The sequence below is a fragment of the Dermacentor silvarum genome, chromosome 3 (genome assembly GCF_013339745.2).
Source record: "Dermacentor silvarum isolate Dsil-2018 chromosome 3, BIME_Dsil_1.4, whole genome shotgun sequence".
NCBI lineage: Eukaryota > Metazoa > Arthropoda > Arachnida > Ixodida > Ixodidae > Dermacentor > Dermacentor silvarum.
Window position 1 is genome coordinate 50339399 of NC_051156.1, and position 22528 is coordinate 50361926.

The following is a 22528-nucleotide window of genomic DNA, read 5'->3' on the forward strand; positions in this document are numbered from 1 at the left end:
CTGCGTTAAGCGCAATTTACGCAGTTAATTCGGTGTAACGGGAGTTATTTTCAAGATGGTAAGCAAACGTTACTTCGAGTGTGCAACTGAATATCCTTTGATCCACTAGAGCAATGCGACATGCTAGGGATGTTACTGAGATGCCTCAATCTACGCGTAGCTAGCGGTATGCGGGATTCCTAGCCATTCAGCTGTGAAGATTAACCGGGTTCCTGTTCTTTTTAATTCAGTTCTATATAATATTACATATTTACGGAGAGCCAAGGAACGTAGGTATCTGATGTCGCCGAATATATTGAAACCTAAAGCTAGAACCACTCGTTTGTTCGAGAACACTTAATACGCATTTTTTAAAAGCAAGATACCGAAGTACTTCACTGAAAACTCAAGGCTATCAAGCGCGAAAAACGACGAGAACAACAAAAGCCAAATTGAAAACAGTTTATTAAGGCGGAAGTCTTAGATGATTCACGGGCCGAAAAATCCGACGTCCGGCGTTATGGCGCCAAAATTCATGGTGCCACCATGGTGTCACCAACACAGGTCATGGCTTTGAGTGCCTTAATTAACTCTACTTTAATTAGTATAGAGTTATTTGAGGCACTCGAACCCACGCCCTTCGGTAGGAGTCGAACCCGACCCCTGTGGTTTAAGTAAGGCAAGGTTTTTAAAGTTAGCGTTAATTAGGGCCCGCGAACCCACGACCGTTGGTGGGAGTTGTACACTCGACCATTGGCGTTAATTAGGGCGAAATTACTTAGTAGCCTATAATAATTCATTGTAAGTAATTAAATTAATTATGGCCATGGACCTCCACTATTGGTGTTAATTAAGGCACAGTGAATTAAGGCATTCGAACCGACGACGTCTGGTGTTAATTAAGGCGAAGCTAATTATGATACCATTCATTAAGATATAGGTAATTAAGGATGTCAGACCCACGTCGTTTTCTACTAATTAGGGAGAAGTTAATTAGTGCACATTTAATGTATAGTTAATTAAGGCACTCAAACCCCCGACCTTTGGTGGGAAAGAGCAAGAAAAAGGAAGTAACTGCACGTTAAAGCTGGTCACAATTAACCTGGTCCAATTAACCTCCGGCTTATTCGCCCCCCCCCCTCGCCAGCCGGGGGGGGGGGGGCGAATAAGCCGGAGGCACCGCCGACACCAGCCGAAACCGCCGTCAGACCGGTCAAACGGCAACGAGCGCGCCTCCGCTCGGCGGTACAGGGACTGGCGACATCCGCGGCGCCGGAGTTTGCACACTGAAAGACGTAATTTCGTAACGTTGGTTCAGCGAGCCGTGAGGAACCGTTCCTAGAGATCGCTCAGGAGCGAGCCCGATCTTTTGAGCCGCTCTTTTGAAGAGCGAGGGAGCCCTGGTTCAGTAAGTGAGCGGCGGTTCTTTCGGAAAGAGGACGCCGGCTCTCTCTCGTTCAGTGAGGCGTGCCGAACCATTCTGTGAGAGCCGGGTCTTCTGCTGCGTTTCGAGGTTTCGTTTTCTGAACGACGAGTGGTGGCCGGCGTGGGCAGACTCGCGCTACTCCTACTCGCTCGCAATGTGTGGTGTGCGCAGCAGTCCCTTTCGTTTTTTGTGCATCCTATGGTGTGGCAGCCGATGCCACCGAGAGGAGAAATAAGGAAGCCTTAATTGGCAAAGGATGGCACCGCTTTTGCCTGCTGCTGTTCGAACGATGTCTCACGACTCTCACTGATCGCACAGCGTGCGCTGGTCCACCAACACTTCGATGATGGTCTTCCGTGTCTTTAAAGACAGCAGGTGCACGTACAGTGCACGTCCTTGTCTTGATTTGTGCTAATTAGTGTAGTCATGAAAATGCCGCCTATGGCCTCCACTTCTGTGCATTTACTGAGCGTGTATCATTAGCACGTCATTGAAACGAGGCCAATGATCTGTTGTAACAGAACTTCACTTCTTTTTTTTTTCTTTTTTTTTGTCCTGGCGCATGATGGCAGGATCGCCAGTATAGCGCGCGCGCTCAAGAGAAAAAAAAACGAAAAAAAAAATAAAATAACGAAAGGTACGTGCGGCAGTCTTGCGGATCTCTCGTATGATTTTTGTATTGTGCTTCAAGAAATGATTTCTACATTCATTCTGCATGGCCTTACAGCTCATTCATATGTGCTCAACCTACTCAACCTACGTATGTGAATAAATAATAAAGTTGAAAGATAACGTATAATCATTTTTTGTTCTTATTTTCACGAATATTGATTTCAAGGTACCACAAAAATGGACAAGCTTCTGTAAAGACGAGGAAGTTACATAATTTTTTTCTGAAAAAAGTACGTCGCATTCAGCCTGCTACAGTATCATAAGCATTCTATCCTCAATATCAGAAAAGAAAATTTCATTACAACTAAAAATGGATGCTTTTATTATATGTAAAAATATTCTCTAAACATAGCGAAAGTACCAATAACAAGGTTATTCAATTATGCATATATCGTTTTTTCTAAGCCAAATAACTATAGAATATGCATAACACAGGTTACACGTTTAGGTGAAACGGTGAGCCGCTCGAATGGACCGGTTAATTTCAGTGAGCTCCGCCGTTCCGAGCCGCTCACTGAAGTGAGCCGTTTTGACAATCTCTAGTTTCGAGGTACCGGTTTGTACTAAGCAAACAAGCTTGTGCAATAATTCGGACAGCCTTCATTTGCACCGAAGGCACACAAAAATTCGGCTTTGATATAATGCAAACTAATAATATAACTCAGGTAAATAGCTGCAACTGTATTCCTTTCCAAGAATACTACGTCTGGGGCTGGAGCCAACTTTTCTGCTTCAGTGTCTTTTATTCGCACACAATGGACGCTATTTGTTTTTGTAGTACATTTCAAGCTGCACAGGAGTCGCACAAACACGCCTTTCCCATGACATAGCTGAAGAGGCCAAAATATTTCTTAGTATCGTCGTCATAAATATTCGCCTTAAGAAAGAAATGAGCTTTCGAATCACGTTACCTGGGTTTAATGTCTAAAATACATTATACCTAAAGTGCAAAAGAAGTTTGGAAGCACGTTCGCATGTTCAGAAATCCAGCCTGCTATAGTTTTAGGAAGACGTTGGTACAGTAGAAAGAAACAAAACAAGAACTGCATTTCGGAATATGCCATCTGGCGGAAAACCGCCAAACCAAGCATCGACAAAGTGTTAGACGAAAAGTGCGGCGACGCTGGCTTCGAACCTGCGAGCTAACGGTCGTGGTATCGGTGATGTTGATCTGTGGTCGCTCAACACGCTCGGCTATAACTTCGAAGCTCTATGGTGGGTAAAAAACTAGGTTTATATATCATCATCATCATCATCAGCCTACATTTATGTCCACTGCAGGGCTTCTCCTTGCGATCTCCAATTACCCCTGTCTTGCGCTAACGTATTCCAACTTGCGCATGTAAATTTCCTAACTTCATCATACCACCTGGTTTTCTGCCGTCCTCGACTGCGTTTCCCTTCTCTTGGTATCCATTCTGTAACCCTAATGGTCCACCGGTTATACATCCTACGCATTACATGGCCTGCCCATCTCCAATTCTTCCGCTTAATGTCAACTAGAACATCGGCTATCCCCGTTTGTTCTCTGATCCACACCGCTCTCTTCCTGTCTCTTAACGTTACTCCTAAGATTTTTCGTTCCATCGCTCTTTGTGCGGTCCTTAACTCGTTCTCGAGCTTCTTTGTTAACCTCCAAGTTTCTGCCCCTTATGTTAGCACCGGTAGAATGCAATGATTGTACAATTGTTTGTATATGTACCACAATAAATTCAGCGACCTTGTTATGAAAACTGCGATTTTGGAACGACATTTTTGCCATTTCAAGATCTGGTGCTGCAACTAGCTGAAGGCTAAGTCATTGAAGTTGTTAAATCCCCGGGAATACGTCAATCGATACAATAGGTTCATCGTAAATTGCTTTTTACTGGTCAAAAAAAGCTCGAAAATTTGCTCTTTTCCATCGACTCCAATACTTGAAACTTCGCGGCAATTTCGAACGGGTTTTCTGCCGTAAGTAATGGTACTGCTTGCATGAGATGTCGGGCTAAGCGCCTATAGCCTATTTCGACAGGAATATTTTGAAAGATGGCTTCTATGATTAGTTATTGCATAAAAACGACGCTCTCCCATAGACAACGCGCATGTTTTCAGAGGCGGCCGCAGAGGCGCTGTTCGGCGATGTCCCAAATTCCTGGTAATGATCCTCCTGCGTCACAGTGCCCGAGAAGTCCTCATCACCAGCATAAGTACGGCCTTTTCGGCATATCTAACTCAAGCCATTCTGTGATACACGAAGACAAACCATCGCCGGACCACTGCCTGCCACCCGCCGAAGAATGGCCTCACTGACCGCCCAAATAAGACCATCGCCGACATGCTGGCAATGTACAGTCGAGTGCAAAATTTTAGAGACCACGGGAGCGGCGACTAAAGTCCCTATATAGTAAAAGTACCGCCATACACTATTTCCTTCGCCGTCTCCTCTCCTATAGCGCTTGTTTTTTAAATGCGCAGGATTTCTTGTCGGGGGCTCTGTCTGGTGTCCCGCGTCCCACACGCCCACAGCGCATGCATGTACCCTCCCCCTCTCCTCTCCTACGCTCCCCCCCTTTCTCTCCTCTAGGAATCCGGAGCGGCGCGCTGGACAGGTGGTGCGACAGCTGCATACTCCGCTGGGGGCGCCACGGTAGTTCCGCGGTATGAAAATGACGGAGCGCGCGCCCCTCATTCTGTCTCCTGTGCAGCGCCGCGATGAGCGCTCGGTCGCGAAACCATCTCCCGCTCAAGCTAACCATCCGCCCGCTGCTTCGCATCCACACATGGTTCCCTTTACCGGGAGATGGAGTAATGTTTTTTTCTTGACTTTTTGCTTGCGAAAGCAAGTCGACGGTGGCGCCCCTAGAAAGTCCACGTTGAAGCTTTCAGGCCGGGCATGCGCCGTCGCCTGCGACTGCGGCAGCACAGAGTGACTTTCAACATAGCTCTGAGGCAGAAAAAAACTAAATATAAATAAGTGAAAGCCCGCTATCATCGTCCAATTTGAGATACAGGAGAGAGAGAAGCGGCGTTTATCAAACGATGGCGGTAGTTTTCTTATATAGGCACTTTAAACTAAACTGCATTGCTGGTCCTTCTGACGGCTGCGTGCCTAAGTTCGAGAGGGCGTACTGCGCACGCCCGTCCCTTTTTATCTGCCAGCCTGCTCATTCAGTCGCTTCAACCGCACGTGCACCGGAACGCGGGAGAGAGCGCAAGGTGTCACTTCTGCAGTCGCCGTGTAAACGTAGAGCGCAAAAGGCATCGCTGCTTCCTGACCTTATCACATAATTCAATTTCAGGAAAATTGACGCAAAGAATGTGTTCCGCACCGCGGAACGTCTAGAAACAAGGTGCAGAGAGTGGCGCGCTCCCAGCGCTGCCAGTACAAATGAAGTGTTTTCGTCACGATATGACGATATCATCATTCGGGTGATTCCACGGTGACTGCAGAAGTGGCACCTTGCTATCTCGCACGCGTTCCGGCGCGCGCACGGTTGCAGCAACCGTACGAGCAGGATGGCAGCTAAAAAAAAGGAGGCTCGTGCGTAGTACGCCCTGTGGCACTTATGCGCGCAGCCGTCAGAAGGCGTACCGATGCAGTTTAGTCTAAAGTCCCTATATAAGAAAAGTACCGCCATCTACTCTTTCCTTTTCGCTTGCGAAAGCCAAGTCGACGGTGGCGCACCTAGAGTGTCCACGTTGAAGCTTTCAGGCCGGGCGCGCGCAGCCACCGCTGCCGCCGGCGAGTGCGGCTGTGCAGAGGACTTTCAACATGGCTCTGAGGCGGAAACGAAGAAAATATAAAGAAGTGAAAAGCGCGCGCTATCATCGTCCAATCGGAGATACAGGAGAGAGAGAAGCGGCGTTTATCAAAGGATGGCGGTACTTTTCTTATATAGGGACTTTAGTCGCCGCTCCGGTGGTCTCTAAAATTTTGCACTCGACTGTACGTCTACGTCGAACACAAGACGTGGCATGCCATCTTTCCGTACGTGACCTTCGCATACAACACAATCGTGCAAGAAACGATGCACATGGCGCCGTTCAACCTGGTCTGCGGAAGGAACCCGGAAACGACACTTCACGCCATGCTACCAGACCTCACCGACGAAGACAATCTCGACGTTGCTACCTACTTGCAGTGCCCCGAAGAAGGTCCACAGCTCGCCCGCCTGCGTATAAAGAACCTGCACAGGACCGATTGCCGACACTACAATCTTCGACGACGCTACGTCGAGTACCAGCCCGGCGACCGTGTTTGGGTCTGGATGCTGGTACGCTGACGAGGACTTAGCGAGAAACTGTTACGACGCTACTTCGGACCCTGTGAGATCATCCGACGTATTGGCGCGCTTGACTATGAGGTCGTTCGCGACGGCATTTAAGCAATCACAACGATGCATCTTAAGCCTTTCTACGCCCGCTGACGAAATTAGGGATTTTGTTGCTTTGTTGTTTTTTCTTTAATTTGTTTTAGCTTTCATGTTTGCGGCATTGGGACGGTGTTTTTAAGGGGAGGGTATTGACACACGTTTTTTATCTATCACCGGTGACCGCTTTTCACTGGCTCACAAATGTTAAACGTTATCGCTCGGCGCAAGGCGCGCCTGCATGTGTCGGAAACTTCTCGAACGTTATCGATGCTTCTATGCGTTACCTGTTGTCACTGACGCTTATGTAATCTGTTTGTATGAGCGATGCGAATTGTCTAATACTCTCTGGAAGACAGGCGGGCACCAGGGATTACTCTGAAATCTTCTATGACTCACGTATAAAAGCCGATTCGTTTCACCGCTGATCAAATTTCGACGATCGCCGACTGTGTTCGCCGCTATCGTTGTCCTTCGAGAGCAACTTACTTTTGTGGGCACAAGTTCGCCCAATAAAAATTCCGTTTCCTGATTCACAGTTTTGCGACTGTTTTCTACACCGTCACTTCTACGTGACACTACTTACAAAATAACCATACTTACTTATTCTTCAAGCTCACTTGGTGTGCTTTGTCGGAAATTGCGTGAGGTTCCACGAAAAACAATTCAACATTTACATCCAGTCCGTCCGCTGTGTGTCGCGGCGTTGTGGAAAAAAAAATATTAAACAAAGGTATCGTTTATCTGCCTCAGGCGTGTCTACAATTATTGCCTATATCACTGCTTAATTTAGCTGTATATATATATATATATATATATATATATATTGCCACGGGTCTTCAAAAGGGGCTGACGACGTTTATTGGGAGCGGCTGGGGCTCTGGCGAAAACGGCAGCGAGAGGCAGCTATCGAGCGGGGCGGTTAGCACGCGCACTTCTTTCTTCTTGCGCCTCTGCGCTTGCCCTATGCCCACTACTACAGGTGACATTTCCCCCCTTCCTCGGAAAGAGCATTGGCTCGATGCTCAAGAAGTGGTGTGGGAAAGGAAAAAAAAACAACAACAAAAAAAAAAAACAACACACGCTCAATGAAGATGCTCGCGCACAGAACACAGCGAGAGCTACAGCAGCGTAGCTAGAAACAATTCTCTACCTCTCTAGAAACGAAGAGGTAAGTGCATTAGGTGCAAATGGGCGCGTAAAAATCACTAACGCGCAACGTAAGGCTTCATGCGTACGACGTGAACTACGTCAGAACTAGGTGGTTGTCGGCGCCGTGTTTGCGCCGCACTGTCAGGAACGACTTCATAGTTCACGTCACTAATGCGGCGCAGCACTTTGTACGGGCCAAAATACCGGCTGAGCAACTTTTCACAAAGGCCACGGCGGCGAACAGGGGTCCACACCAACACTTGGTCGCCGGGACTGTAGCGCACTTGCCGGTGACGGATGTTATAGCGCCGTGCATCTGCGTGTTGCTGCTCACCGATGTGCAGCCGCGCGAGCTGGCGAGCCTCCTCAGCGCGCTGAGCAAATTCTTCGGCGTCAGTAGTTAGGTTCTCGGCGTCGTGGCACGGAAGCATAGCGTCCAGCATCGTCTGTACTTCGCGGCCGTAGACAAGGCGAAATGGTGTGAAGCGCGTTGTTTCTTGTACGGCGGTATTATACGCGAAGGTCACATAAGGCAGGATACGATCCCATGTTTTGTGCTGGACGTCGATGTACATAGAGATTATGTCTGTGATGGTCTTGTTTAATCGCTCCGTAAGGCCGTTGGACTGCGGATGGTAAGCGGTCGTCTTTCGATGCCTGGTGTTGCTTAGTTGAAAAATTTCGTCCGTGAGCTGTGCCGTGAACGCCGTTCCTCTATCTGTGATAACAGTGGCTGGGGCACCATGGCGCAATACAATGTGACACATGAAGAACTGCGCTACCTCAGAAGCCGTGGCTCGTGGGAGCGCCTCTGTCTCGGCATAGCGGGTTAAATAGTCAGTGGCGACAATCACCCACTTGTTGCCGTCGGTTGACAGAGGAAAAGGCCCAAGAATGTCCAAGCCGACTTGGTCGAATGGCTTATGAGGTGGTTCAATGGGTTGCAATAACCCGGCGGGCTTCAGGGGTGGTGACTTTCGTCGCTGACATTCACGGCAGCCTTTCACATACTGCTTGACGCTTGCTGAAAGTCCGGGCCAGTAATACATCTCGCGCACTCTAGCAAGCGTTCGTGAGGAGCCGAGGTGGCCAGATGTAGGCTCGTCGTGGCAAGCGAAAAGAATATCGTCCCGCAAGTCTTTGGGAACTACTAGGAGGTAGGCTCGATCATTCGGGCGGGCGTTCTTCTTGTACAGCACATTGTCTCGTAGACAGAAGGACGTCAAGACGCGACGTAGATGGCGTGGTATGGTTGTATCACGGCCCTCTAAGTGGTCGATGAGAGGTCGAATTTCAGCGTCGTCACGCTGCGATTTGACTAAGTCCGACGTAGTAAGGGCGCCCAGGAAGCCGTCGTCGTCCTCTGACTGTCGACTGAAAGATTCGGCGGGAGCACGCGACAACGTGTCGGCGTCTTCGTGCTTGCGGCCAGACTTATAAACTATGGTGACGTCGAACTCCTGTAGCCGCAAGCTCCACCGTGCCAGCCGTCCTGAAGGATCGCGTATGTTCGCCAACCAACATAGAGCATGGTGCTCTGTCACCACTTTGAAGGGACGGCCGTAGAGATAAGGGCGAAACTTCGTGATCGCCCAGACGACCGCGAGACACTCTTTTTCTGTAGTAGTGTAGTTCGCCTCGGCACGGGACAGCGAGCGGCTAGCATAGGCTATTACTCGTTCAATGCCGTCTTGACGTTGGACGAGTACTGCGCCAAGGCCGATGTTGCTGGCGTCAGTATGCACCTCGGTGTCAGCCTCTTCGTCGAAATGTGCCAGGACGGGTGCTGACTGCATGCGTTGGCGCAGTTCAGCGAAGGCCGCTTGTTGCTCATTCGTCCAGGCAAATGGCGTGTCATCTCTGGTAAGGTGAGTCAGGGGTTCCGCAATCTTCGAGAAGTTGTCGATGAAGCGGCGATAATACGCGCACAAGCCCAGGAAGCGTCGGACGGCCTTCTTGTCGGCAGGAAGAGGAAAAGCTGCTACAGCGACAAGCTTGTCGGGATCGGGTCGAACTCCTTTGGCGCTGACGACGTGTCCGAGAAACTTGAGCTCTTCATAACCGAAGTGGCACTTCTCTGGTTTAAGCGTGAGGTCAGCCGATCGGAGCGCTTCTAGCACATGCCGCAGGCGATGAAGATGTTGCTCAAATGTTTCAGAAAAGACAACTACCTCGTCAAGATACACAAGGCAAGTCTGCCACTTCAATCCAGCGAGGACAGTATCCATCATGCGCTGGAAAGTTGCTGGGGCTGAACACAAACCGAAAGGGAGCACTCGAAATTCGTAAAAGCCGTCGGGAGTCACAAAGGCAGTTTTCTCGCGGTCTCGTTCATCTACCTCGATCTGCCAGTATCCACTTTTCAAATCGAGTGACGAAAAGTACTGGGCACGCCGCAGTCTATCTAACGAGTCGTCGATACGTGGCAGTGGGTACACGTCCTTTTTAGTTACGCTGTTGAGCTTCCGGTAGTCGACGCAAAAGCGTAGCGTTCCGTCTTTCTTTTTGACAAGAACGACCGGAGACGACCATGAGCTGTTGGAAGGTTCGATCACGCCATCTTCAAGCATCTCTTGTACTTGCGTACGAATCGCCGCGCGTTCCTTTGCCGACACGCGGTAAGGCTGCTGGTGTATCGGGCGTGCGTCGTCGCATGTGATGATCCGGTGCCTTGTGACCGAAGTCTGGCGTACCTTAGACGAGCTTGCGAAGCATGCCCTGAATTCAAGCAAGAGCTCGTGCAGTGCTGCCTGTTTGTCGTTAGATAACTCGGGATTAATGTCGACGGTGCCCAGTGACTTGTTAGCCAGCCTCACTGGTTCAGGGGCAAAACATTCAGCTACGTGTTCCACTTCTTCGGCAAACGCTATCGAAGTACCGCGGAAGAGGTGTCGATGCTCATTACTAAAGTTGGTGACTAGCAACTTAGATCGGCCATCACGAAGCTGTAGCACACTCCTGGCCGCACAAACACCTTGTGTCAGTAGATGCGCTAAGTTACTTTCTGCGACCACTCCACCTTCGCGCATTCCACCGCACATCACTTCGACTAGAACACTGGCTCGTGGAGGAAGCGTAACACTTTCGGCGGAAACACGTAGCGCGTCATCACGTCGATTGTCGTCGTTTGCGTCGATTGCTTGGTCGGCTGAGAAGGTGACTACACCGCCCCGTAAGTCAATAACAGCGCCGTATTCCTGCAGGAAGTCAACTCCGAGAATGACGTCGCGGGAGCATTCGCGTAGGACAAGGCAACTCGCCACGAATGTCGATCCTCGAATCCGAACTCTTGTCGTGCAGGTTCCCAGTGGAGTAACGTCGTGACCGCCAGCCGTACGAATCTGCGAGCCATGCCAAGGTGTAATTACGTTCTTCAGAAACGTCGCCATCTTCCCGCTTTATATAGAATAGTCCGCTCCGGTGTCCACTAAAGCGCTAACCGCGTAACCGTCGATCACCACCGGTATGTCGAGCGAAAGCCGGTCATTCCGTTCAGTTGATGGCGTACCGGTACCATTGTTTACTCGCGTCGATCGGAGGTCTTCAGCGCGTCGACTGCCAGCGGCCTCGCCCCCAAAGGTCGCTGTAGTTAGTTTTCCCGGCGGGGACTTGGCGACCGTCCGCTCGAATACCGCTGGGGCGATGGTGAAAATCGCCTTGGCGACGGCGAGCGTGACTGATGCCCGGTAGGCGGGGGCATGCGTTGCTGAGCCAGATAATCCTCAATGTCCCGAGGTCGTTGGCCCAGTCGGGGTGGCGGCGAATAGGCAGAAAAGCCCCGCAACCCGAGGCATCGGTATGGGCACTGGCGGTACAAATGATCTGCCTCACCACAGTGGAAACACAGAGGACGGCGATCCGGAGTGCGCCAAACCTCTGACTTCCGAGGGGGCATGCGTCGATCATCGGCGTAATGCACTGGTCGCTCTTACGGAAGCACAACCGGAGAAGCGGCATGGGGAAACGGTGGAGGCGTGCGTCGTTCCTCGATGTATGGCAACGGTTGGGCTGGTGGGAGTGCAACCGGATGAGCGGCTTGAACAAACAGCGGCGGGGACGAAGCAGGCTGTCGCAAGACTTCTGCGTAGGTCGCACGGTGGTGTACAGAAGGTGCAGGCGCGGTGTTAGAAAAAGGAACGGTGGACGGGAGCGCTTGGTGCACTTCATCTCTTATTACACTCGCAATGGAGCTCACCGTGGCTTGTGGGGTGCCGTAAACCTTCAGTATCTCTTCGCGCACAACGGTGCGGATGAGGTCTCGAAGGTTGTCATTGTGGCTTCCGATGGCCGTGGACATGTCCGTAGTCACGTTCACTTGCCGCTCGTAAAAGTTAGAGCGCTGCTGAAGCGTCTTCTCCATACTGACCGCCTCGGATAGAAATTCGGCGACAGTCTGCGGAGGATTGCGCACAAGACCAGCGAAGAGCTGCTCCTTCACCCCTCGCATCAGGTGACGCAACTTCTTGTCCTCGGTCATTCCAGGGTCTGCTCGTCTGAAGAGGCGCGTCATATCTTCAACGAACGCGGTAACGCTTTCATTGGGAAGCTGGACGCGGACCTGAATTGCTCGTTCGGCTCGTCCGCGGCGATCAGGACTGGCGTAAGTGTCCAGTAGATGACGGCGGAACTCGCGCCACGACGTCAGTTGCTCCTCACGGTTTTGAAGCCATGTACGCGCGCCGTCCTCGAGGCAAAAGTAGACATTCCTACGTTTAGTCGCGTCGTCCCATTCGCTGTATTCGGCGACGCGCTCGAAGTCGGTCATCCAGTCTTCGACGTCTTCGAAGATGTCGCCATGGAACGACTTCGGCGCCAGCGGGTTCTGAAGTGTATACCGGTTCGTCATTGCACGTTCCATACCGGTTGAGGTAGTCTGAAGCACTACGGTGTCTTCAGGGGGCAGTCCCCGGATCCTGCGGCTGGTCCGATGGACGGGAGTATGGACTAACACAGGGCTGGTGCTTCTGCTCCCAGGAGGAGTCTGTGGCATGAGTGATAAATACCCAGCACCTCCACCACTTTGCCACGGGTCTTCAAAAGGGGCTGACGACGTTTATTGGGAGCGGCTGGGGCTCTGGCGAAAACGGCAGCGAGAGGCAGCTATCGAGCGGGGCGGTTAGCACGCGCACTTCTTTCTTCTTGCGCCTCTGCGCTTGCCCTATGCCCACTACTACAGGTGACAATATATAGTCAGATGTATTGATAGATGTGAAAGCGAACAAGTGCAAGCCATTAGAATTTAGCCCGAACCTACAATGCACACCCGATACGGGTCTCCCCAATAGAATGCTTCGCTGTTGAGGAAGAATTCGTCCTAGGGTGCTATTTTGTAGCAATGACTTTCAATGTCACAATGCCTTTTCGCGCGACGTCACCGCTTTTGCAAATGGTGTATACGTATGCACTACGTTTTTTGAATAGTCCAATCAACAGCTCCCTCCGTTGGGCGGAGGTTTCTTTCGTGGTCTCTTCTCTTTTTCCGGGGCTGTATAGCACATTTGTTTTGTGAAAAGACATTTAATAAAAGCGCACGTCCATTCTTCGTAAAGCAAGTTTGTTTTATAACCTTACCACCTGAAAGCGGCTGTTGCATACAGAAAATCAAACGCAAGTGCTCCTATTTTTGAAGCCGTAGCCACATATTTGTCGAATGTACATCCAATCCATGCCGTTGAGCTCACGCAAATAGCGGCTTCTGTTGGAGCAGAGCAGCTGACTGTCGCATCCCCGAGCGTTTACGCTAGTCCGTAATGTTCCACAAGGGATTTCGGCCCACGACTGTGTACTTTCGTCTGATAAGAAATTCAGACGCGGCTTCCGGGAAACCTGAGATGGAAGAAAGAGGTGAGTAAATATTCTCTTGTAGTGCTTGCATTGTTGTGTGGTTTTCGCTGCATGTATTGAATAACGTGTGATTCTTTCTTTTTTTAGGAAGAGCCAACAAGAATTATTCATAGCAGTGCAGAACATAGTGTATCGAGAACTGTCAAGACATCGTCACGACAGAACAATAGCTTCGTCAAAGTGATCGCAGTGACGACAACCCTTCCTCGGTCAGGCGCCCCTGCACTGACGGTTCCGCTCCTAGAAAGAAGCTGCTAGAACGGTAAATGTGAGTAGCGACGTTCAGTTCTTTTAAATTAATGGTATCAAAAGGTAAAATAGAGTAATCAAATCGAAGTGAGTGTTTTATGCAGGCGATAAGTTTAGACAACATGTTTGCCTTACTGTGTTGCGGTCGGGCTGAAATTCTCGTTTTTAGAAAGGCTTCAAAATGTCGGCGAAAGGCCCACGCGTGTCGTAAGAACAGGCCGCTATTCTGTTTCACTTTATCGAGCAGCATCCATACCTGCTTCTACTAAGTTCTTGCCACGTATGAGTGCCGCTCGAAAAAACGAGCTGGGCAGTGGCCTTTCTAAATGAACAGCGGTAAAGACAAGCCGCTGGCGCAGTCACTGTGCCAGCATGTGCTGACCTCTGTATTAATTGTATCGATCAGTAAACAATTGTAGTGCTGTGATGTACATTTACAAATTTACATGTAGTGCTGTGTTGATCATTTCTTGTACAGATTGCAGGATATAACTGGCACTATCAAGGTACTTATGTGGCTAAAAGAAAAAAAGTCAAGTTCAAGTAGCCATGTACTGCATTTTGATGGGGCACAACATGCCAAGGCCTTGCTGTTGAGCTTCTGTAAGTAAATTTTAATTTATTTTCTTGCAAACAGCACCACAAGGCACAGATGGCTGGCCTGTGGCAGCTGACAGAGGAAGTGCGCAGCCTGTGGGACATACAGCAGCAGTGCCTCGAGGAGGAGCGGCGGTCTCAGGGGACGAATCAACACCTCCTGCAGCTGTTGCTGGCTGCACTTGCTCACGGTGAAAGCCAAGCCCCTCACCCATTTCAGGCCCCTCATTAAATGTAAAGAAGCATAGGCAATAAATTTTTCATCACATTTTTTAATCGCTTTAAAAAATTCGCTGATGTAGTAGTGATGATACGAAGTCAGACTATTGCTGGTTTGCCACAAACAATTGCTTATGTCACCCTTTAATGCAACCACAAATAAATAGCATAGCAGATGCAGCATAATTTTGTGCTTGAATTGATACTGCAGCAATAGGCGTGTCCACACCATCAGGCTCACCCGCACAAGTGCCAGTAAGCCTGGTGGTGCGAGCATTCTGAGTGTGACATTGAAATTTCCTGGCGCCTGATTGCTGTCATGTCAATGTGCGCATGAGGCCACACCTCAATTTCATCCTGTTTCACCAAATAGTGGCGATCACTTCTTGAGAGGCGGAATAATTCGGATCTTAATATAACATTGAAAGCAACCTATGAATACACACACAAAAAAAAATGTGATGAAAATTCCTTGCCTATACTCCTTCATTTTATTTGTATATTTGTGACTATCAAAGTATGACATTGTTTTTTTTGCAACTCCACGACAGTATCTTCCTTTCACATGTGGATATGTGCTTACACATCTGGCTGTGATAAATATGGTTCTGTTGGTGCGTGATAATTTATGCACCTGTACATTATTTTCTGGTACAGTTTAAACTGGGTGCTATTTCTGTGTAACTATGGTGTGCACAGTAGTTTTATGGAACAATGCGTTCCGTTACTTGTGATAATTTAGATGCAAGTGCAAGGGGATGTGATATATGCTGCATGTCTCTACTACGGCAGCCTGATTATTTTCACGGTTCTTTAATGTAATTGCTATTGCATCTGATGTGTGTATAAATACGTTTTACTTTAAAGAAGGGCTGTAGGTTGAAGAATAAAGAAAGTTGCAGCTTGTTTAATGCTTTTATTTACATGCCACTGCTACACTTGCAGTGCTAGCTTGCACTATAAAACCATTATTGTGTAACATTTCAGTTATTGTCTCTGCTATTTACAAGTTAGGGAACTTCGCTGAAATCTACGTGAACACACTTCACGGCAGCCACACCGCTTCACATGTTGGATGACCAGTTGACAGCATTTTCAGGAAATTTTCCGATTGTTGCGGGAGAAAAGTGTGCAGGACCTAGAAGGTGTGCGTGTAACAGCACATTGGATGGATCAGAAGGTGTGATGTGCACTGTGCATTTGGGCTTTTGTGAGCTTCACTGCCCGGGTAGAAAGCGAGGAGACGAGCGCTAATGTCCTTCATTACATAAGGGGAGCGGAGAACTGTCAGGGATACCAGTAAGAAAAAAAGGCTACAAAACAAAACTACACGCTACATCCATGGCACACAGGGAATCTACATGACGACAGCAGCAGCGAGCAAATCATGTCAAACACACTTTTAGAAGCCACTTAATTTAAGTTTGCTTTCAATCTTATGTATTACCACTATAGTCTGTTTTACTTATTATAAATGTAAGGTCTACACAACCCTCGACTACACAACATTCACATTTCTGTACAAATCGTGAATGCTTTGCATTACGTAGACATCAACTACAACTGAGTATGGAAAATGTTTTGTCAGCAATTTCACAGCATTAAATGCACAATGCAATTATTTCGTATTTGTTAGACCATCACATCTTGCTGACACTACAACAGCCTGTATGCACCTAGCGATGCTCACAATGCCGTTGACGTCGCAAATGCAGCCACACACTCCTCAAGTAATGCATGTGCTGCGCACAGGTTGTGTCGAACATGCCTATTACACTGTCTCGGACAGCCCGCCCTCTCAGATAATTCAATCGAGACCCGCTGTTTCGGGGCACACCATGTGGTATGGGCTTGCCGTTGTTATCGAGCTCGCTACTACTGCTGGTGCTGCTGTCGTCATCACTTTCATCATCGTCGTCTTTGTCGCCCTCAGACAGCCGAAGATTGTGTGTGCAACACAGCACATGCAGCGACAATGTTGGCCGCACGTTCTGGCTCGTAGAGGAGGGTGCGGTACCGCTGCAGACAGCGGAAACGGCTCATCAAGAGCCCAATACACCTCTCCACTACGGAACGCAAGGTGGCATGTGCTTTGTTGTACTTCCCCTCGGCTGTTTCCATAGGAGGATGGCCGGGAACCGGGGTCAGGAGCCACGGATAGAAGGGGTAGCCGCTGTCACCTGCATAAAAATGGAAATGGTGCACTGAGTACTGCTCTGACGAGAGGCAAGTTGACAACTGAGGAAAGTTACAGCATCATTCAACAAAGGTAGGGTTCAGACGTAGCAGACCTCACACTGTCGTGAGTCCCAAGTGAGAGCACGAGTTGGCCATGTCCACCCCGACACAAACTATTAACCAAATTACAAGCGTACTACTCGGTGCCCCCCGGAAGATGAAGAAATCAACACTTACTGGTGCTACCACTGATAAAGTAGTAGCACTAATACGTGTTGCTTTCTTCTGCTCCTGGCAGGTACTTGGTAGCATGCTTGTAACTTAACACTTTTAAAATTGTCAGTGCTAGCACTAATTCGTTTGGTTTGTTCAAATTAGGCAGGCACTTACTCGTGTGCATGTTATTTAGTTATAAGTTTGTGTTGGGGCGGACATTGCGTTCTATTCGCTAATGAAGCGTCATTGCGACAAAAAATGCTCTGTCTTACCGTTGAGGTATACACCGGGATTCCTGCTGCTCCCCGCTTGGAACCGCCGGCGCAGCGATGTCGTCCGCTGGACGAATGAGTCGTGATCCGACCCCGGTCGCATGGAATGCACGGTCAGGATCCTCATGTCCGCGTCGTAGATCTGCGGAAAATGTGAACGGATAAAGTCCGCGTTCACAAGTGCAACACAACTGTCAAAAGAATGAGCAGCACTAAAGAACATGACGTATACTTACGAACATGCAGTTTTCGGCATAGTAGCCCTTCCGAGACATGAATGCAGTATTGCGCTCACCCTTGGGTGCGATAATGGCAATGAGGCCACCATCCGTGCATCCGATCACGCCGGGAATAACGCTGCGCCGAAGAAAACTCTCCTTCACGGCTGCCTTTTCTTCGGACGTCTTCGGAAAATGGTCACACTTGTTGCAGACCCCTGCGTTTACGACAGCCTCGGCCACGCGTCGCACGCACTCGCTCACGGTCGACTGCGACACCCACCGGATCGTCTCCTCGCTCCCTACGGACGCTTGCTCCCGGTGGCAAAGAAGCGCAGCGCGCACAATACCTTCGGCTCCACCGACAGTCCCATCGCTCGCTCCGCTTCTAGTTTCCCCGCCAGTTCCTGGCACAACAACCGCACCGTTTACTTCGAGAGAGGAAAGTGCCGTCGAAAATGGTGATCCGGCATGTCAAACGCGTCGTGTGGCTCTCCGTGTCCGCGTCGGCGACGGCGAAGAGCCACCGCAGGGGGCAGCCATTTTTTATGCGTTCTCAAAGGATCCTACCTCCGACGGTGCTAAAAACTATGACTTTTGCTGTGCATAATGAGTACGTCGACGTCATTTTGACGTAGCGGGTTTCTGTGGGCTCCTGACGTCGCGTGAGTGACAGACAACATGGGCGCGGGCCGGTCATTTTCGACCAATCGCAGCCGGTGATGACGTCAAAAGTAATAGATTTGCTACAAAATAGCAGCCCTGGGGTGCTATGCAGGATGCGCCGAGTTTCTCGTTCGCACGAGTTTCACCCGAGTTTGCTCGATGGCAGTCAGGGAACGGAGATAGCAAGGAACGTGCAAGAACAGCAGGCAAAAAGAAATGTCGAGATAAAGCCGCGTATGACAACATGAGCGCACCCTGCGCGACACAGTGATTCCGTGCTTCAAGCACAGAAGACTGCGCAGCAAAACGTGCCAGCGCCGCGTATTGTTATCAACGTATTATCACCATTTAGCAATACCGTGACTGTACCGCTGTCTATCTGCACACTTGCCGTGAGCCACTTGCCACGCCTTTCTAGGGCGCGTAAAGGGCGTGCTTCCTCTTTCTAGCATTATCTTTCAATCCTCCGTCGAATGCGAACAGGGCACATGCGGTGCATTGTTGCGCCTACACTTTCCCTCAATCGATTACGTTAAAGTACAAGGATTAAAATAAGAAATACATTATTTCTTGAAGTATCTGTTTTTCGTTTGGAATGCTATAAGTGTTTGATGACAAACAGAGATCGAGAGAATTATTAAATTTTGCACTGTTTGCCGCGAGTGGCGACAGTGAGGCGAAAGATTACAAGCGGATACATTGTAGAGGGTCACACGCACGAGGGAGTTCATGCGGTGAGCAGTCGCCAGGGGCGCTGCAGTGCTATCCTTGATAGGGTGCCTTGATTCCCGCGCGCGTCGAGGCACTCTAATCCTTGATAAAGTCAGTCATGACAATGATCTTTCCATTCCCTGACTATTAGGCGAATGGAATCGCAGCGCTACGGCATGGTTGTTCACCGCAGGTGCTTCACTGAGGCGGCTATTAAGGCCGCCGCTTTACCAACTGAAACGACGGCAGCAACGGTTGTCACTGCAAAATGGCTGTGCGGTATTCTAGAGTCCGTAGTGACGCAGCACAGTGAAAATGCGCCCGTTTATCTGCGTGCGGGAAGCCTCCGCGATGCATTGCAAAGAAGAGCGCGCTGCCCAGTGACACAATTCATCGCTTGTCATCGCTTGCCCAGTGAAGGTGCCTCCATTCGCATGTAAACGAACAGTTTGAGTGTGTTGTTCTCTCCAATGTGCTTGCCGATTGCCTCTGCTGCTGAGCTAACAGCGATCGCATATGGATATAGTAACGACAGCGCAGCAATCGCATTTTGACGGGTGATGGCTCCTGTGTGCAGTTAGGAAATCAAACTTCGAACGCAGGAAGCGGTTGAAACTATTTAGTGTGCCGTGCTTGTGATGAAGAAATGCCATCGCACTGTGTTTAAAAGAGCGAGCGTTTCTCGGCGCTGACCGTGTTTGCGACACTGCGGATCCGATATATCACCGATGACAGATTAGCCATCTCAAACAACAGCTGCGATACCTTGACGTTGGAAAACACTACGCACTGCCCAGCATCGTCATCCACCACGGCTCATCGACGCCTTGCAAGCAGCTACAGTGTCGTTCCGATAATTATTTGCTGTGCGCTACGTCGCTACAATGCAGACAATGAACCATGTTGTGGGGCCATCACAGCCTAAGAAGATAGATGCATAAGCCAGCGAAAGTCGCCGCTTTGTTTTTGATAGTGGTTCTCAGTACATCACCGATGACAGTGTGATGTGCGTATTTTCTGTCGGCGGTCAAGATTGTTGATGCCTCTCATTCCGCACCACGTCGCTGTTGCCGGAAAATAAGTTGGGCGTGGCCCAACCGTGGCGGGCGCGCGCACAAGAGTTACATGCCTCGCGCGGGGCGTGACATATGGTTTTGATTGACACGCGAACTCCGGCCAAACTCGTACATTGCGAAACCCCCCTCGGGTTGAACTCGGGAACATGATGGCGGCATCAGCAGCCTGCGTAATCGCATCCAGTGGCAGCAAGCGTCAATATGACCGTCTGGAACCGTTCACCTACATGTCCGACGTAGAGTTTCAGCGTCATTTTTTGCCTTTCCAAAACGTGATTGCGCTGGCTGTGTGACGAGTTAGGCGAAGGCCGTCGTCTGCGGAGATAGAGTGGCGGGAAAATGATGCTTTCCCAGCGCAGACTGGTGAGACTAGGCTGCGGAGGAATAGTCCGTGCGATCGCTTCAGCTCTCTCCTGTTTCAAGCAAGCTCGTCCACCGCGCCCCAGCCCCACGCCTGGTCCGGCGTCGTCATCGGAGTACTGGAGCACCTGAGAGCACCTGGGGTTCAACCCGGACCAACCAACCTGCGTAGGCGAAGTAGTCACATTATATTGGAAGATTTAGAATGGACGCCGGGCTGCCTTCCGGTGCAACAGGTGCCGAAATCAGTTTTCGCAGGTACACGGTACCCCTGCACTACACGGGCAGAGAGGCGAAGGAAGTTACTGCCCCAACACGGACCGCCTCGGCCGTCCGAACGACCACCTCTCCACGCGGCAAATGATTTGGCTCACATACTGCGTGAGCAAAAGCGTAGACATATGGATGTTAAAAGAGACCGTAGACTTGTTTCCTCTATCGGAGCACGCCATCGCCGACTGGAGGAGCTACCCCGTAAGGTCGCGAGAGACGAGCTGCTGGCGCGAGCTCCACTCGTTGGCCCCGGCAAGACAGCGCAAATTGATGAGTGCCTTCTTCGCGGTGGGCAAAAGTGCAATCGAGGCCGCCTAATGACGGGCGACAGACAACATTCCACCGAGTCGCCAAAATTACGTTGGTGTTAAAGATAGTGGCCCATGGGTCTTCGGCATGGTCTGCGCGACCTGAGGGGTGCTGCTACTTTTCAAGGTCGACCGACGAAATGCAGCGACACTAGGCGCCATTATTGCAGCCAATGTTCAACCGGGGACCATTATTCATAGTGACGAATTGGTCGCATACAACTGTATCCCAAATTTAGTGGATGCTAACGGGGCTATGCCTCAATCTGCATTGAGAGACAGTTAACCACAGCGTGCACTTTGTGGAAACCAACACGGGCGTTCACACGCAAAAAATAGATAGTTATTGTCAAAAAGTGAAGCGCCACCTCGTCAGCAGTGGGTACAGAGTAACTGAACTGATGCTGGAGTCCCACCTGGGATGAATGTGGTGGCACTCAACGGCCACGTGCGCTGCAAAGACCCTTTCTTGCGTTTGTGAGAAGCCACGGATCGCTCGGGCTACACGCCATAAAGACTCTTTCCTGCGGTTGTTAGAAGCCATCGCTCGGTGCTAGCCAGTATGAAGGTGCGTCACAATGTAAAAGAAAATAAAGCGTAGTTTTTTTATCCTTGCATGAGTGTTTTCCGACATTCCTGAGTGCTTACACGGTAAGCGCGCGGCAGACCACTTCGGCGCTAGCCGACGCTCCCTTCGTCTCGCAGCCTTACTTTAGTGCGAGCAACGAGCGATCTGTTGAAATCCCAGTGTAAAAATCAGGCGCACACCAATCTGTGCTCAGAAATGGGAGCGCAAGCATGTAGCGAGCCGCACCAATTGAATCCAGCGGAAAGAGAAAGAGCCACGAGCGATCTGTTCAAAGCCCAGTGCGAAAACTAAGCCCACACCAATCTCTGCTCGGCAATGCTAGCGCAAGCACGTAGCGAGCCGCGCCAATCCAATCCAGAGGAAGAAAGAGGAGGGCGAGCGTGCCCTCGTGGTATAACGCGAAACTATTAAACTACAAATTAGTCTAATACACATTCAGTGTACAACTTGTAAACTTTCAAACACCTATACCCTATGGTATTGTGACTATTATCATTGTACTAAATGCATTTATTTGATAACTTGCTTGTGCCTTTAATGCACTCGGTGGAACGACAAACAAGTAAAAGAATGCACGACCATGCACCAACCGTATGATCACGGGAGTCCCAGTTTGTCGACCGCCCATATGGCAACGCCCAAGGGATGATGGCCACCCAGAGTGAATCTAGATAAGCCAATGAAACTGGAGGTGTGCCGATGGACAAACTTTGTCTTGTTACCATTAGTGCTTTAATCTTGGGGCGTCGCCAGAGCTCGTGAAGATCCCGAGTTTCGCCAAACTCGGGGCATCCTGCATATCACCCCTGGTCCAGAATTCGAAGCGGGGACCAACGCCTTTTCGGGGCGGTCGCTGTACCATCAGAGCTAACCAGGAGGCTAGCAGATCACAGTGCGAGGGCGAATTAATCGACATGTCGAAGCACATGCACATACTTATTCGTGCATAGCAGAAGTAAATACGTCGGGACCACAGTTTTCATGTTTTCCGGGAACCCCAGTTCCTGCTACCCCCGAAAAGTGCACATAATTCAGTTTATGAAGACGAGCGGCATCCGAGGATACCATGATTTTCGACCAAAGACCGATTTGGCCGGATTCACTACCGAAAGACTTCCTCCATCGCGTGGCAGCCGGGGTAAGCCTGCCGAGGAGTGAAGGATGTCGGCGA

General features: G+C 49.9%; 2 protein-coding genes across 9 annotated transcripts in view; both read right to left on the minus strand.

Moving 5' to 3' along the window:
* The window catches only part of LOC119444336 (venom metalloproteinase antarease-like TtrivMP_A), a 1295510-nt gene that overhangs the window by 172563 nt on the left and 1100419 nt on the right, over positions 1-22528 (minus strand). The gene's annotated exons all lie outside the window — the stretch shown is intronic.
* Positions 16420-17748, minus strand: LOC119444335 (putative nuclease HARBI1). The gene is made up of 4 exons (XM_037708747.1): positions 17725-17748; positions 17393-17560; positions 17157-17298; positions 16420-16670 (listed from the first exon to the last, which is right to left on the minus strand). Exons 1-4 carry the CDS (start codon positions 17746-17748, stop codon positions 16420-16422), a joined length of 585 nt encoding a protein of 194 aa, XP_037564675.1.

Coding starts and splice junctions, on each gene's coding strand:
- LOC119444335 (XM_037708747.1), bottom strand. CDS start 17,748: ATGGGACTGTCGGTGGAGCCGAAG. Junction 17,299..17,392: donor ATGCCGAAAACTGCATGTTC/GTAAGTATACGT, acceptor CATTTTCCGCAG/ATCTACGACGCGGACATGAG. Junction 16,671..17,156: donor TCCCGGTGTATACCTCAACG/GTAAGACAGAGC, acceptor ATTTTTATGCAG/GTGACAGCGGCTACCCCTTC.